The sequence below is a fragment of the Grus americana genome, chromosome 3, assembly GCF_028858705.1.
Source record: "Grus americana isolate bGruAme1 chromosome 3, bGruAme1.mat, whole genome shotgun sequence".
Taxonomy (NCBI): domain Eukaryota; kingdom Metazoa; phylum Chordata; class Aves; order Gruiformes; family Gruidae; genus Grus; species Grus americana.
The window spans coordinates 123,908,908-123,927,022 of NC_072854.1; the positions used below are offsets into that span (position 1 = coordinate 123,908,908).

Below are 18,115 nucleotides of genomic sequence, written 5' to 3' on the forward strand. Positions count from 1 at the left end.
CTATTCTTCTACACGCTATGGAAGGGAGGACACAAACAGTATTGGACTGTGACTGACACAGATTTTACAAAAAAAAATACTAACCAAACAGTTCCTATCTTCTAGTTAGATTTATAACTAAAACCATGCCATGCAGAGAGAAAATAAAAACGACAGATCTCAGCAAAATGTTTTTTGAAAGCTTTGGAAATGGCTTGAAATAAAAAGTGATAACCTAACGGAAGGGGGAAGAAAGAGGGAAACGGAAAATGTTGGAAGTGCTTAAAAATAGCATGTGCCTAAGGGTCATGCCTGCCATTTCACACTTAAACATACCAGGGCTGGAAAAGACTAGCAAGGATGCAAAAACCAGAAAATAGTGCCAGAAGCAACAGCAGAAATGAAAGAGAGACAGCAAAAAGAGATGGAAAAGGACCAAAAGACTTGTAAAGGAAAGAATGGGGACACAGAGGCAGAAAAGCCCAGATGAGAGGGAGCAGAAGGGTTCCGGTTCAGCCTTGCACCACATCGGCCTCATGGCTCTGGTGCTGTGCCCACATATAGCCTCTGGCCCCACTGACTCACGCAGTTTGTTCGCTCAGAAAGCGGCGTCCTAGCAATACTTCCTTTCCCCTTCATTGAAAGGTAAATACAAGGACAAAGAGTGAGAAGGATGAACTGTCTGACAATTCTCCATCTCTGCCTCTTGTTCCCTCCTCCCATGAAACAAAAACTGAAGCAATTTCAATTGGGTGGCTTGCCAAGTATATCTTTTGCAAATGCATTCACTGTCATTATATGACAGATGTCCACATTTCCATAACATTTCAGCTGAGCTTATCAGCCCTGAAATACTACCCCTACAAAAATTCAGGGATATCCTCAGTTAATTGACATGCGGATGCCAGAGCCTGATCTCGTTTCCCCCAGCATAAGGCACGGATAGCAGTTATGCACCACATCAGGTCTGGGAGGACACGCCTGCTTTCAGTTAGCTGAAGTTACCCACTGACATAACAGATCTGTCACAGCCCAGGAAGCTGTAACCGGGATCTGAATACATTGTTTGGTCCCTACATGTTTTCTTAATTATCGCTGAGAATCTTCATTGCAATATGCACAGACACTATGTTCTGGCTAGAACACTGGCCTTACTATCATGGTTTTGGGGTTTTTTTAATCTTAGCAGCAAGACTCAATCCACAGTGATGCTGTGGTTTTGTATACATTTTGAGGCAGCAGAAGGCAGCGGCACTGCCAGAGCCCACGTGCTGCAGAGAGCGTTCCTGCCCCAGCCCCACGGGGGAACTACTCTAGCCTGAAATCCATCCAGCAAAACAGAAACGGTCTCACTCAAATCCTTTTGCCTCCACGCACTGCTGTCACGTGCCCTTATCTACACGTGTGTTTGAGAAGCACCAGCGCTAGCTGCACACCCCTGGTCTCAGGCACAGCCGGCACAGTTTGGCATTCTCAACAGAAGACCCAGCTGCATACCATAAATCTTGGAAAGTATCTGCTTTCTTGCACAAAAATCCTATTTGTGGCCAGAAACTGAAAGGGTCTGGATCATATCTCGTTACATACTACCTAAGAGAAGGAAAAAACCAACAATGGCGAACAGCTAATTACAGGTCTCACCAACACAGCAAACCTACAACCCATCTATGGCTTCTCATAACTCTTCGACCCACTACTATGCTATAAACCACCACCAGAACAACTGTGCAGCACAGGAAGAGACATAAACAGGCTTACGTGAATATGCCCATTTTTATACCTTTTCTATTACCTGATCAAACTAAAATATTGACTCAGCGGTGGTACTGCATCTCGCCTGACAAAGAAGCTCTTCAGTGCAGCAGAGTGAACTAAAACTCAGATTCCATTTGAACAATGATGGCAGCACTTAAAACCATTTTCTCTGGAAATGTTCTTGCCACTAAATATTAATAAAACCTTTACATTTGAGGTCTGTGGGGTTTTGAAAACTAGTATGTATGGAGGGAGACAAAGCAAAAGAAATTGGAAAAGAACCACACCTAAGTGAAAGGAGTGATTTATCTGAAGAGGGTGTCAACAAATGTGCCAGTGCATTTTCATGAGTAAGCAGAAAAGGGGGAAAAGAAAGGATGTTGAAAGCAGAGAGGAAAGAGAAGAAAAGCATGGCAGAAGGAGAGAAAAAAGCCTCAGAAAGCAAGGCAAGGACTCTTCAGTAAAGACCTAGCAGAGGCGTCACAAGTGTGAGTCGTCACCTCTCTCATACGACGTGCAGTCCTGCAACTCCCAGACCCTCCCAGCGCGCCAGTACGCCATCAGAGAGGTGCTATGCAAAAAGCAAAAGGCAACCTCTTACTGAAGCACTGGTGAAATTTTAAGGCACAACACATTAACTAAGACCTGTGCCAAAAACCTTCATCAGTTGTGGGGCTCGTATATTTTCAGCTTTCGTCAAAAGCACTTGGTTTGGCTTAATGCCCAACAAACTCCCATTCCTCCCATTAAATAGCATCGAACCAGTGCCAGGAGCTCATGCATTTCCATGCTGCATCCTTGCCTTTGTGACAGGCCCTGATCACCGCTGATAGCACGTTCAAGGTCTTACTTCCAGGAACAACAAACCCCCAAAACAAACTCATGCAAGTGTAATGTTGAGGTAATCGAATGCGAAGTCAAAATAAACTTGGTGTCTACATTTCCTTCCTCTCCCCAAAGCAATGACTTTCTTCAGGAGGAAAGGTGAGTAAGGTATGCCAGGGAATGCAAGCCCTTGTCACTCATTATTTCTTATAATAAAGCAGCCAGAGATATTAGGAGACTTTTTAAGAACTCTACTACAGATCCTTGTGCCAACAAAACCAAACACAAGACAAACTCTGACCTGTGTAGTTAAAAACAAAAAACAGTTTGCAGGCTTGCTCACCTAGTTCTTCCTCTTCGAAACTCCACAATCAGCATATTTTGTTACAATTACTTTTGCAACAGCTACAGACTTAGGTGCTATTTTCACAAGTGCTTATTTCTGCTTTTGGCAGAAAATATCTAAGATATTTGCAGTGAACTCAATGTGGGCGTTCCAATCTTTGGCAAGATCTGGTAATGCATTTCATGGGTCTCCACCTGAGCGCCTCAAACCCCAGAGAAATAAAACATACGGCCATTTCTAAAGATTTTGCCCACAAAGAATGTTCTGCGCAATTTATCCCCCAGTGTTGTTCCAGACCCAAGACAAACCACAATGGTATGTTTCCGGCAGGTTTGTTAACATTTGCCCTGAACATCGTTCTTGACAAGAAAATAATATTCTTTATCGCTGAAGATCAACCTTTGCCTTCCCTAGTGAAGACTGTATACCTGTTAATGGACAGACATTTAACCATCCTTGCTGTCCCTTCTTTTCAAAAAAATTAGGGTACAGAGAGGTTACATAAATTGCTCAAGTCACTTAGCAAGTCAAGAGCTAATCAAGAGCTATAGAGGCCCTTCCAACTGTCATAATATAGGTGAGAAAAAAACCACCATGCTTTACTTAAAATCTGCCTTAGGAAATTGTTAACCTGGGGCTGAGATCGTCTAGGTAATCTTGGCTTACACAAATGAATAAATTGGAATAAACTTCTAGCTACATCTCACTGTTATCTTGGATTTTACATTCAAATAACAGTACTATGTTCAATAAAAAGCACTTTTCTTCTTCAGACCAATGTCTTCATTTAAACTAGTGTTTGATTTAAACGAAATGCAACTTCTTTTTTCTTCCAGTGGGCAACTTAATTTGCAGACTTTATGGATTCTCCTAAGGATTATTTTACGAATTATAATAGAAATATGTGCTGGGTTGTATGTGTACATATAGCAAACATACAAGTGTCTTTGATTAATTCTTAATGAACTTCAACATTTTTCATCCTTAACATATTGGGAAAATTTTCAACTTCATATTTGCTTACTTATTTAATTTAATTTCTGTCTTGTATTTACATATCTCATATATTCCTCAAAATATTAAAACCAATATAATCCAATTATTATTACTTAAAACATTTGCATTTTTAAAGCAAAATATTTTTGTTAACTATAAAAATTACTTGGTATTTTAATAACAAGAAGCTCTTGGAATAAAACCAGAATGTAAAGGTTCAGTTCACTGTGATTTTCAACTCTTAAATTAATTAACTATAAGTAGCGGCTTCCAGTGAATTTTTCTTAGCAAGGTATCAACACCTGCAAAGGAGAAAAATTAACGAAAGCATTGTCATAGTCTTAAATAAATATCTCACTCAAAAGCAAGAAGAACAAACAGATGTGAGTGCCTTCAATTATCCGAATGATCGGCCTGAGTGTTCAAATGCAGTAACGTGAAATGACAAGTAATACTGGTTTCATCTCAAGCACGAAGACTTGAGTGTTGCTGTCTAGCTGCCGGCTACTGTTCCCACCATCAGAAGTCACCCACCTGGGGCAGCATGCGATTTTCCTCCTCCAGCTGTCTTACTCTTGCCTCCAGCTGCCTAACATAGGACAAGGTTGATTCTAAAAATCAAAAAGAAAAAAACTCACATTATCCACAGAGATCTGCTTGTGTTTACTAGTGTCAGAGCCTGTGCCACATTCTGACTTGTACTCACAGCAGACTGCCTCTCTCAAACGTCCATTAAACATTCAGCTCCGCTCCTCTCAAGAGCAGTGCAAATAACACTGATACTAGAATTAATCCAAGTCCTTGTCGCTTGTGATTCTCAACTACTGTGCTTTAAGGTGGTCCCTTCTCAAGCACAAGGTATCTTACAGAAAGGCAATGCAGACTTGACTTCTTCCAACCCATCCCCCAAGCTCTGTGAGTTTGCACTGTATTTTGGAAATACTCCACAAGACTAATGCGTTATCCCACCAAGTTACCACTGAAAAGCCCACAAAGAGAAGATAGTCTTCTGCAGGAAGACACAGTTAAAGAGGCCCCTCTACAGTCCAGCAGAGGTCTGGTGGCAGACACACACAGCCTCCCCCACCCCTGCAAGCCATGATCTCGCCTGCGGGGAATACAGCAGCTTGCCAGGACGGAGGCTCGAGCCTCAGCCTCTGCTAGGGATCAGACATGTTGTCACAGCTCAAGCCTGTGCTAGAAACCAGATGTGTGTCCCCAGGGCCCTGAGAGAGTTTGGGGCCCAGCACGACAGCCTGGGGCACGGCATTGCTCACAGCGTGTACTCCTCACCCCACGCACGCCAGGGCAGTACCATACTAGGACATGCTCTCACAGCGCTGCTTTCCTATGCCGGCTTGGTTGAAGAGCACAATCCTGCCCGCTCTATTCACAAGTAACCTCAGTGATTCACAAGTAACCTCAGTGACCTTCGTAAGATAATTTGGTTGATTATGGAGAACATGAGTCACTCCTACTCTGCTCTGTTCCCAAGAACTTAATGTAAGAGTAGATCCATGATCCATCCCTAAAAGCATCTGAGAGCTTTCTTATCACGCATTTCTTGGGTCACACAGAATTTCTGCTGTTAAAGTCCTGTATCTAACAGAAATACATGCCTGAGAAAGTAGCACTCGACTGCAAGAGAAAAGATATCTTCTCAGTCCAGAAACACTGCTGTGACTCTTGTACCTCCTCGTATGCAGATGGAAGTCCACCATGTACTCACTCCTGACTCCACGATCCACTCAACTTTCTCTGAGATGTCAATTCCAGTAACATATTTGTACTCATACTACCATGTAACTAGTAAAATTATCTCTTTGATGATTAATGGTACAGAATCCATGGGTATTGGGACAGTACTGTCAGTTGATATAACCCTGCAAAGCTGCACAGATAACAGAATTGTTCACGGGTTTAAATTGACAGATGAATTTGTGCACCAGTTTCCTCAGATAACTAATCACCATGCCAGCCTGCCCATAAAATAAAAGTGATGGGAAATGAGGTGTCACTTACTGCTCTTACGAGACTGTGATAGGCTAAAATATGCATGCACAGACAGTGCATGGGAATTTACACAACATGAAGACAACACACAGTAATTTGTCAAAAATGATTAATACACAGCAAGGCACTGGATTAAAAATAGCATTGTATAATAAAAGGGAAAGAGGTAATCTGAGGTTCTGTGCGCTCTGCTGCATAAGGATTTTCATAGCTAGTGATGGGTGCATCTCTGGAGAGTCACTAAGCCCAGCTCAGATGAGCACTTAGAAGATGAACAGCTTATTCAATTAACTACATATGACAGGGTCCCTCCCATCAAATCAGTTTCCTTCCCAGCAGCAGCACTTTCAGGAGGAGCCGCAGCAGCTCCCTCACCATTAAGGCCATTAGCATAGGCAATAGCTCCCAGCATCTCTCATCTCTTCTCTCTGTTGTTTTCTACATAAGATGGTTTCTGTGGAGCCATCTCTTTGGAGGGACTAACGGTGCTTTCTTTGGCCCTAGCCAGCTCTAAATTCACTGGTTACAAGTCCACTGCTACGTTAGCTTGGGCTTGGACTTCACGCTCAAGTCCAACTTCCCAGCTGTGCCTATCAGCCCACTTCGTGCAAGCTCCCATCTGGATTCTCTTCAACTCTGGGTCTTTTGTAATTTTCTGGTTTGCCATTTATTAGCTCCTCATACAATGTATACCTCTTGGCAAGGTTTGCCTCTCAGTTTTATTTCTTCACTTATATGTTGAGAGTCCAGAGGGGAGATCTCTGCTGCTTCAAATCACACAGCTCTGCTGTCAGTTCACAACTTCCCAATGCCAGTTCATACCAGCTGAGGATTTGGTCTGAAATCTCTGCACCTGTTAACCCTTCTGAAGTGTGAAACAGTTATTTAAATCTCCTTTTGTAATCTGATTAAAATGGAAAATTAGGTCATCTACCAAAGGCTTGATCTAGCAAATCCTTATTTATGTGAGTCTTCTTGACACATAGACTAGGTGCATATATATTTCAGTATCTGTTAATATATTTATGCTGTGATGCTATGAGCTTAGAGGAAAACATGAACAGAAAAGCCAGTCAAGGACATAAGAGATGGAGGAATTGAAAATACACAAAGTGAAACACTGGCACTAGCAACATCAATAGCAGACTTTAAAAAAAAAATAATTTAAAAGTTGCATCTTAAAGGTATTTATGAGAAGGATTACATGATCCATCTATTCTTAATCAGCCTGAAGACCAGTGAAGAGCTCTAAATAAAAAGTAAATCTTAAAATGCCATCCAGAAAATGGTTACCTGATACCACTCCCATTGTCATTCCAGGCAAATTTTCACAAGACAATTAAGCAATTTAAACTGAAGCAGACTGAACTGATGATACTAATGCTTCAGCATCTGAGCTGAAAACAAATGTCTCCCAAAGGGAAAGCAGTACAGAAACTTTGCATCACTTCCATAACATTACTGTTGTCTTATAATAAAGCATTTAATAAGATAGTACAATGTGTCAGACAGCCACTGCTCTGAAAAATAACCTGTGCAAACAAGACAATCCCTAGTTGATGTCATTAGTCATAAAACCTTTCTGTGTTCTATCCTTCCCCAAACAGATTTATCTAACATTGCTCATTTTCTCAGAGCTGCAAGTACACAGAAAAGCCCTCCCTTATTTGCAGAATCTTAAACTCAGGATGTAGACTGCTTATAGATAAACTTCCAAACACACATCTGCTGAGCTTCATCTGCCCAGAACACAGCCAGGGAAAACCAGCAGCTGTATTAACACCAAAAAACCTCAACTATTATGTTCTGGGTAATAGCACAGAAACTGTTAACTATGTTGAGATGCAATGCACACTCAAATACAAACAATTAATTCGGGCCCACATCTAAACAAGATCTGACCACAGAGACATGATACTGCAGTAGCCAAACCACCAGTTTCATCACCTGTGGGCTTCTTGGTTACATTATTCCCACTCCTTCCCATCTTCCATCGCCAGGATCTTCTACAGGAGCAACAATTTTGAACAATTCCCATTCTCAGGAATGGATTCCAATCAAATGAGCTTCCCAGCTTGAGCTTCCCATGCTCTTAGCATGACTGAAAACGTGATCATTGTGTGATTGAAACTAGAATTCTTTCCCAAATTATTAGAGAGACAGTAATATCATGCTTTTAGGGAAATTCAGTGACGATCCACCCTTTCTCCACATCCATCACTCTAACATGTTATTAGAGAACATCAATATTTATGTAGCTGATCTTTTTCTTTTGACATCCACACTCTTGAAGCTAGTACATATTATGGGGTTATGTCAAACTTTATCAGATGTCTACGTTGCTGCCAAAGGTATATTTGTGCCTCAGCTTTATCCATTTTTGTGTCACTGCATCTGATCTCAATCTATCAAGTAAGTCATAATGTTCTTTAAGCTAGATTATCCTCTGCTATTTTAGAATGGTTGAGGATGTCATGTTAAATTCAGATACTTTCCTTTCTTTTTCCTGGGTTTGTTGTTTTGCAGAGACTGGAGGGTTACAACTCACTGGCAACTGTGGGATTGCACTGGAGAACTTCTTAAAGACTGAGGTCCTCTACCTGCCTATTAGCTCCTTGCAAAGCAAATAGACCAGAACCCCATGGAAAGCAAAAACTCAAGGGTTCAACTTACACTTCTACTTGTCCAAATGAGCTTGAGTAATGAGCACAATAAAGCAGGTGGAAGGGATTTTATCTAATGACCAGAGAAGTATCTGAGGTAAAGAAAGAGTAGGAGATGCAACACCTCTAGTACCGATACAGACTCAGAAAGTAATGCACAAGAAGCATTTTAATTCAATGACTAAAATTCATTTTTTCTGCATTTAAAAAAAAAACAATCCACACTGATTCCAAATTATAATAGTTGTCTGCAAAAACTGAGCGCAGGGATTCCATAGACCTGCTTTTGACTGACTTCAAAGGACAAACCCATCAACGCAAAAGATGCTTCAGGGAAGTTAAAAAAAATAAAAAACTATAGAAACTTTTAACTTTGGAGAAAACTGGTAATACAGTGGATAAGCAAAGCAGACATCCCAGAGGAAGTAAAGCAAAATCCTCCAAACTGAAAATACTTAGAAGACTGGAGTTACTAGGAGAAAAGAATAATATTGTTTGCCTTGATCCCTAGCCATTAACTTATGGCCAGCATGAAAAGAAGCTGCTACACTGGGCAGACGGCTGCTCTGAAGCAGCAGCCGGTCCTTACATCCTTACGGCCAGAAAAGGGAAAAAACACGATTTCATGATAACGCAAACATCACCTCAGTTCTGTTAACATCAATGTTTTCTGCTTCCACTGGCTCAGCTCTATTTGGTATTCATGTTCCTAAAGGAGGTCGCCACAATCTGGAGAGCTGTCACATCCCAATACGCGTATTTTAAACACTTAATGCTATAAATGGGGGAAACTGCCAACAATTTACCTCAGCAAAGAATTTAGCATGTTACGTGTAGTGATGCTTTGATGTATGGCAATGAAGGTTCGGTTAAGGTATATTCAGCTTCAATGGGGAAAGTCATTTGTTATGCTGCTCTTCCTGCACTGTGTTGGCAGGAATATAATAATTGGATATCAAATCGTATTTTGGTCATTCAAATCCACACCCAGCATCCCGCAATGAAAGCTAAATAATCTTTCAATAAATGGAAGATGAAAAACAAGGCTGTGCAAGGGCTATTTTAAACCCTCCTGTAATTACCTGACAGCTCCATACGTTTATGAAAGAGTTTCTACGCTAGCTGGGGAGCAGATTCAATGACACACAAAGTATCTCCCTGTCCTATAATTCACAGTCATCTGATTTAATTACTTCAATATTAATATTCATGACTAAAACATGTTATTACTGCAATCCATCCCCTCTCAGCTACCTTGTTCGAATTTAAGAAAAATCACACTGTTGGATTTACGCTAACACAAATTTACACCGCCTACATCTCTACATTGGTGAAGCTGCTCGGTGTTTACACTGGTGGTGTCCAGGCTCCCAGCGGCAGGATCAGATGACCTCCAAAGGTCATTTTTAGCCCTGTCTTCTATGATTTTCTATTATGGTTGCACATCTTACATAACGCTCCTATTGAGTAAGTGCTGGAGAACTTCTCATTAAAGTGCAGCCCAATTCCCCTGTAACGCAGCGACATTAGGATTAGTGCTATCGTGTAGACAGAAAGACGTTTGCCTAAGGCAGAATTTTATTAAGCTCACCAGAATGTTTAGGAGCTATTTACCACTAAGGCACATATTCTGGGAAAGTTCTGGGGCAGCGAACGCCACAAGATTAGCATTAAGAGAGGGTTTGCATTTCTCAATATTGCTGTTGTCTGAAATTCTCCCACCCCAAGCTGAGATGTCTTGTGATTACAGATCCAGCACGTCTTGACTTCTCCATGTAATTAAAAATATAATTAACTAAGCTTAGCTAGTTCACTGAGTATTTCAAAACTGAATCCTAGCAAAGGGAAAAACTTACATATGTTAATTCAAACATCCAGAATGCAACGTTACCCCTGCCACTTAGTTTTATTTCTCAGGCAACACGTGCCATGTTTCCCCTTTTCAACACACATAACACCCAGTCATGTGCTACTTACGGTATCTCTGTAACCAGCCGTTTTTACCCAGATTTCATATAAAAAGTGTTTTCTCAGTTGCAGCAGCTTTTAATCACAAATTATCTATGTATTAATAGAAAAAAATACTTCTGATTGCCTTGAGGCAGCCCTAGCCATGCCTTTAATGATTCGTCAATGCTGTCTGACTCAGATTGCTGATGTGTTTGCCTTTGTCTGGATTTAAGTGTCACTTTGACACTGTGGATGATGCAGTTGTAGCGAGCGGGTCTGGGCTGACCAGACTGTCGTGCACACGCTTCCCTGTGGCGAGGGGCAGCAGGCATCGCTCTGCTGCGGCAGCACCCGGGGCTTTCACTCGTGCTGAGGTCACCCAATTGCTGCCTGTGACACAATCTACTGAAAATACAGGGTTGATTTCCACTTAAGAACTTTATTGATTTAGGTAGGCATTTGTTGGAGGTTTTGTTGCATATTTAGCTTTAGGGTGCAACAAAATTTCCAGCTGAATTCATCTACAAAAAAGCTCTGGTTTAAAAACTCTCATAAAGAAAGAAGATTCGACTACAGGAGCACCTAAAAATGATATCAAAACTCAGCCGAGGTAAGGTTTTGTGTCCTACTTTTCTGAAGCTATCCGTAACACTCTTGGTAACAGCTGGGTAACACTGTCACGCTAATGGCCTGCTGTAACACTAACCTTGGTTTGTTTGGGTTTTTTTGGTGCTAGAGGTGACAACGGCAAAGTTTTTCTTGCTGGCCTGCTTGATATCCTGTTAGCTCCACTTCAGCCTGTGCTAAATGCAATTGCCACGTTATTGATGAAAACTGAGAAAATCAAATCCATTATGCTATTGCTATAACCTTTCCCACTGGCTGTTAGCTTGTTCTGGTATTGATTTTGTGTGTTTCATGATTGGTAAAATCCTTATCGACTCCACTTACTTAACTGCTTGGGTTTGTCCCTATGCCACCGCACTCTCGTTTGCTCATTAGGAGTGTCCCCCAACTTCAGGCGCATCCCCCCCGACTGAAAGCACAGCAGAAGGAGAGGAAGGGTGTTCAGTGGGCTCCTGTGTGAAACCAAATGAAAGACTGGAAAAGGCAAGCCTGAGAATAGCTTTGCTTAGGGAGGGAAGGTGGATGAGGGCACTAGCTTGGAGAGATAAATAAGGGAAAGTTTCACTACTGGTCCATAGAAAGACAGCTGCAAAAAGACATTTTGACCTTACACCACTGCCTCCTGATCACGTCCGTTTGCAGCTGTCCAGTGGTCCCCTGCAAACACATGGCCAGTGTGAAACCCTGCACGCCTTTATCACCCCATGCATCCACAGAACCACCTCCAGCTTCTCCCAGTTCTGCTGTGCCTATGTCAAATGATCATTTGTGGTACAATGAAATGAAAAAACAATACATGAAAATTCAAAGCTTTCCAGCCACAGCAGTATTAGGGCAAAAAGCAGAGGACTAGGGGGTCAAATTGACAAATACACGCGCTAAAGGTCCCTTAGCGTCCCTGCAACTCCCCACAGATACTCATGGCCACCTTTCTTATCATATAGAATTATATTTTTCAGCCTCAAATCATCAGATGTTGAAGAAACATAAAGTAGTAAAGTTAGTTTGGTTGAGAATTTTAGTATTGCTACAGCAGGCTCTAGTTAATAATTGTATTGGCTTCCACTTGGAAGTCTACAATGTAGGCCAAAAGTAAAAACTGCATCTCCAGGAATTCTGAATCAGATCAAATCTCTGAATCATTTTTATGTTTGTCTACTGCCTTGGCAGGAGGCCGTTATCCAACCTGTAAACTCCCTTTTCATGGGTTACTATTTGTGCAACTCAAAACCAAATTCAAATGATGCTCCTGAGAGAGCAGAAATAGAAACTTTCACATTACTTTAGCCGCTGAACAACACCACTTAGACTTTTTCTTGCTGCCATTACAGCATAGATGCCAAAACTCAAAATAAAGATTGATAGCCACATGAATACGTGGAGAAACAACCAACCCAGACTCTTCCTCCTTGCTAAGGTGTTTCTTGTGCAAGTGAAACCAACAGTTCCCATTCTGGGTTTACATGGGGCAAGTTTAGATGAAGAGGAAAAGTCTGGAAAGGATCCCGTAGCTGTGTACGCCATTAAATAAATTGGTCACCACGGCCTGCAAGTATACAGCAGCAGACTGCATCCTACTGGCTATAGGCTGCAGACCACGGCACGTGGCAAGTTGTGTCAGGGAGTCCCTTCCTGACCCCTTACATCTCTCCCTGCTCAGAGAGGCCTCCAGTGAGGTAGTATCGCCTGGGAGAACCTGGACAACCATCCGATCACAGCTTCAAGAGATAAGAGGGGCAGTAATGCCACTCTCTCAGGCTCTGTTTCTAGCTCCTTGGCTCAGTTCTGATCCTGCCGCCGCTCCATTTCCTGCAATAGAAGTGTTCTGGAGTGAACTGCGGTGTGCAGACAGTGGCATGCAGCCTTGCATAAGCCTGCCAGAGAGCCAGCGTGGTGACAGCATCTCCCATGTGCAGCACAATGATGGCACACCCGGTCTTCAGGAGAAAAGTATCACGTAATAATTACCCAAGGATGCAGTAGGATTTAATACAGCTATTAGCTGTGAGACTGCTGTCTCAGGGGTACAGGAGAAGCTGCTGAGGGTCAGGAGTCTTTTACGTTTACTCAAACTTAGATGTGCAAATTGACAACTGTCATGTCAAAGATCAGGAAAAATGCAACCAACCACTTACTACACTGCTTTGGAAACTCCTCCTTAAGTGCATTATGCAGCCCTAATACAACCATTTTTTCAAAGTTTTTGTGGCTTCTCTTACTTTTAAGTGTTCTAAACAATTCCCGCAAATACATCAATCTGAACGGCAGAAAGGCTTTCCGAATGCAGCATGCTGGAGAAAAAGAGTAGCATTTACATTTAGCAAACACAGGAGGGATAATAACTGTCTCAAGCAAATGAAGAAATCAATTCCTTAACCAATGTCAGAGAGGAGAAGGAAGAGGAAGGAAATAGCAAGCTGAATGCCAAGACACTAAATTTAGATCAGCTCTTATTCCCACACCACAACTATCCGCAGACAAAGAACCTTCATATTCCGAGTCGCCATTGCAGCTCATGCAACCTACAACTCAGAATTAAAGCACACGGTCCAAATACCAAGTAAAGCTACAGTGGCAATCGGTTCCGCACAAACACACCAAAATATGTCAACCTACATGAATTAACCAGGTAAATTAAGAGACAAATATCCCAGATGTTCTTAGTGCTTACACCATCTCCCAACTAAATGTGCAAGTTAAAAATACAAGGAATTTCAAATGGTTCTGCCATTTGATCTCAACCAGTGCTCAAGCAACAGAATAGAATAGAAATTCTCCTATATCCTGCTGCTTCACTCACACGGACATCTTGCATATATCCATATCAAACACTATAGTCCTTCATTGAGAAAACCAAGTCAGTACATGGTCTGTATGCCATAAAGGACAGAAAAAATTCAATGTATTTATAGAAAGCTTTCACTTGGTTTGTAAAAGAAGACCTCAGAGTCTTTTCACAATATTGTGGTTATGAAATAAACATATCCCAGTATTTTATGAACAATGAGGAGTCGATAAGGGACATCATTATTCAAATACATATACAAGATAAATGTATTTATCAAATAGTGATGAAGTGCACAGATGTTTCCCCGTGATGCTTTAAGTCCTTATTTCAATTTTCAACCATAAAATGGAAAAGAAAAAGAAAAGAAATTATTTGGGATTACTACCATAGCTGTAAACATTTCCACAAATGTCTTACTAGCTGTGTTAAAAGCTCTGCCAGTATACCATTTCATATTGGAATAATGAGCCCTACTTTCTAATAAGCACGAGATCTAATCTTGAATTTCAGACCTGTCCACCAGTCTCCCCCCAGCTACACACCCTGCCTTGGGCATGGGACATGCTAGGTAGCACTCGACAGGAAGGCACAGAATGGTTTGAGTTGGAAGGGACCTTAAAGCCCATCTAGTTCCACCCCTCTGTCATGGGCAGGGACACCTGCAGGAGCATCAGCAGGAGGCACCAACTACAGCAGGTCACCACCACAGCACCAGGACACTCTGCCCACCCAAGAAGAAGTGGGAGAATGTGCTCCCAAAAATCCTGGGTATCTTACTACACGATGGATATTTACTGGGAAACACGATGGGGAAAACTACAAAACCAGCAGGTATCCAAGGGAAAGAGAAGCTAGATTTATACAATTATCCATCTCTACGGATGAGCGATGAGGAGCAGTCCCATGATCAGGCAAGAGCAGAAGCTGGGGAACTGCCAGAGGAAGACAGGCTAATGTGGGCAAACACAGTGAAGATTTAAAATTACCAGGACAAAAGGGGTTTTTGGATTAATTTCTCTACACACAGTGATTAAGATGTAGGACAGGCTATTAAATGCAGTAAAAGATGTTGCAAGATTAAATATGTCCTCGAGACTCAAACCACCCTCTTGCTTCCCACAGCCCATTAAAGAGCCATCATATAATAACGCCCTCCTGTCCCTACTGAGCCTGGTCACATTTAAAGCAGGAAAGATGACCATTTTGTAAAATTACTCCACTGGCAATTTCAGCACAGAACCTAATTTTGAGGAAAAATTAACTATCCGTTTCATGCTGGCAGTTACATGATAGTGGAGGAGAAGACTGTCTGTGTAGTCCTCTTCTGTAAGACTTTTTGGGGTGGATTGTGAAAGGGAGTAATAAAAAGAAGTATTTAAATGATATGGCTTTTAAGTCAAAATCTGTCAGTGCAAGTATGTCACTATCTGTAGGTGCTCCATCTCCAATAGCCAGCCTGTCAGGTCACGTAACACGAGAGCTCGTGCTGCTTCCTCCTCAGCTGGAGCATCCGTGTCTCCAGACAAAATCCCTAGGAGGGGAAAGCCTCAAGAGGGATCTCACGGATCAGGAATCAGGCTAGATATCCAGCTCCAGCTGACATCAGCACTTTACTGAACTACTTCAGCACTTTGGAAAAATCTCTAGATGTGTCCTGCATCTTCTAGATATGTCAAACAAACCTGACCTCAGATGCCTGTACCAGAGCAGTCCAGGCGCCCACTTAATGCAGGATCCTGCCCCAGCTTCACCTCTTTATTGCCGCAATTTCTGGAGATCCCACCTACTACCTCTGGGGTCGTGATATGATGCTGAAATTATGTGATTATCCAGAGAGATTCTCAGCAGCCATTGCTTCTTCAGAACCACAGCCAGGGCAGCGACTGCCAGGCACAGGGGACTCGGGCGCTGCATACCGAACCCTGCCACGTTGCATTTTGAAGCACACAAGCTCTCCCAGGGACAAGGTTTAGGCACCTTTTACACATTTCCCCATTCATGTCGTCAGACATATGGTTCTTTCTACCCTGAGCCCGCATTTAGGAGAAAGTCGAACAGATCTCCAAGCAGCCCTCCATAAAGGGCAGTAAGCCTTTTGCAGAACTGCCCGTATGCCTTTGCTGCTAGCATTGCCATCAACCACCCAGCAAGGCCACTTTGGAATCTGCATGTCTCACTCTGAGCTCTCAAACACATGAAGCAATGCCAAACTGCTGCTGGCTGCCCCTGCACCTTCTCCTTTTAACGTTTCAAGTACCATTTAATTCAACGGGGACAAAAATCAGTCAAATATAGGAAGCACTCTAGAACCTGAAAATGGTAAACAAACAGTTGCAATAATTCTGCAAGTATTTAAATCATCTGCATTTCTTTAATCAAGGATATAGTACTTTGTTCAGTTGTACAAGGGACTTTGACATCCAGACAAAGCTTAGAATGATTCACAGAGCAGTCAAGCTCAAGAGCTCTCACAGCTGCTTATCTACATCATCGGAACAAAACAAATATTTTAAACAAGGTCTCATCTGTTTATTTCCTGGTTACTTCACAAATGGGAAAGCAATTTACGTATTTCCTCTCCCTAAACATATAAATAATTGAGCAAGGATTTTGGTTACAAAGGCCGTTGGAAACTGTTACGTCCTTCATGCTGAGATTTACACAGAGCGATTCACTACTAGTCCTTGTGTCCCCGGCGCAGGGTGAGGGGCTGCGCCACCTCCCGAGGCCCCTCTCTTGCCCCATTCAGCATCAGGGCCCTCTTACGCTACATGGTGCACACAGAACGATGAGACAGATCTCAAAAATCAAGACTGCATGTTTGTGTGCGCACATGCATGTGAGGTGAGTCTTTTTATTCACCACCTGCCTTAGAGTTACTAGGATTTCATTCTGGCCACATTCTGAAGGCTTTTTTTATAGGATTATAAGGACTAAAAATTTACTCCTTCAGCAGGCAAAAAGACAGAAGAGATTTTTTTGCTCCTTAGCTGAGCATTTCCTGAGCAAGTGGTACTGTACAGTCACAGTTATCATGTCTGATTAATACCAATACTGAAATATAATAATGTTGTGGAATATAATAAATTCTAGAAAAATAAAAAAATACTGATATTTTACTCTCCCAGCAGCTGCAAACTAGGACTGTAATCTCCCGAGACTTTCTAGAATGAAGACAAGAAGAGATGATAATTCCCGGAGTTCTGCGTAATAAAAGACACACGTGACTGTAACCACAAACTGAAGGAAAACTACAAGTAAAACGGGGGGGGGGGGGGGATTACAAATCAGATTATATTACATAATAGGACCACTGCAATTCATGTTAAAAGACAACAAAACCAGACTACCTACTATTCTATTACACAGGGATGAGTTCACATACTGTAGTGCTTAGGGCAAGGAAGGGAGAGTAAGTGTGTAAATGAGCTATCAGGGTAGCTGCTGGAACAAAATGTGGACAGCATCCTGAAATTTCTAAAGAAAATTGAGAAATATAGACAGCCTCAGAGGTTTAAGGCTAGAAAAATGCCATTAAAACGATGCAGTCTGACTTCCTGCCCTGCAGAGACAAAGGAATTTTGAGAATAATTCCAGGAATGCCCAATTTCCTTTTCACTGCTGGAAGTGAATATGGTCAAAAGAAGGCTGCGGGCTTTTTCCTCTACAGAAAGTTTTGGCAAAAATGGAAAAACAATTGGACCAAAATTAAGTTTATGAACAATATTTTTCATGTGACTTAACACAAACATAAGATCTGTAGTAAGAAATTATTGCAGGAGGGTTGTATTCCTGCCATTCGTCAGGACAACCCTGCTTTCATGTTCGCCTCCTGAAATCGCAGGAGAAAACCTGTATAACTTACCCTCCATCATTTCCTTTACATCATGTTGTGTGCCAGAAGGAAACCCATCCACCCCAGCTGGCAAACCACCCACCAGAGGACATCCCATGATGCTTCCTCCATCCACCTGCTTCTACAGGGGTACTGGAATAAGTACCACAGCACCAAGATTTGTCATGCTACAGTTAAGTGTTACGTAAGTCCCTAAATACAGCGAGAAATCTTACACAAAAGATGACCCCCAGCAACCCACTGGTACTTCCTACATGGTAAGAACTGTCTGGCCTCCACCGGAGTTTACCAGAGAACGGTCCTTAGCTCCTCTCTGG

At 42.1% G+C, this 18,115-nt stretch overlaps 1 protein-coding gene across 6 annotated transcripts in view; it reads right to left on the reverse strand.

The window, feature by feature from the left end:
- Positions 1-18,115, reverse strand: part of CCDC85A (coiled-coil domain containing 85A) — an 82,316-nt gene that overhangs the window by 14,050 nt on the left and 50,151 nt on the right. For 4 of the 6 annotated variants that reach the window (XR_008576548.1, XM_054821799.1, XM_054821800.1 and 1 more), the window contains one exon: positions 4,436-4,512. The exons of the other annotated variants lie outside the window; for them this stretch is intronic. Coding sequence is in view for 3 of the 4 variants with exons in the window: in XM_054821799.1 (XP_054677774.1) it covers positions 4,436-4,512 (77 nt within the window). In the remaining variant the exon portion in view is untranslated. The remainder of the gene's footprint in view (positions 1-4,435; positions 4,513-18,115) is intronic. 6 annotated transcript variants of the gene reach the window in all.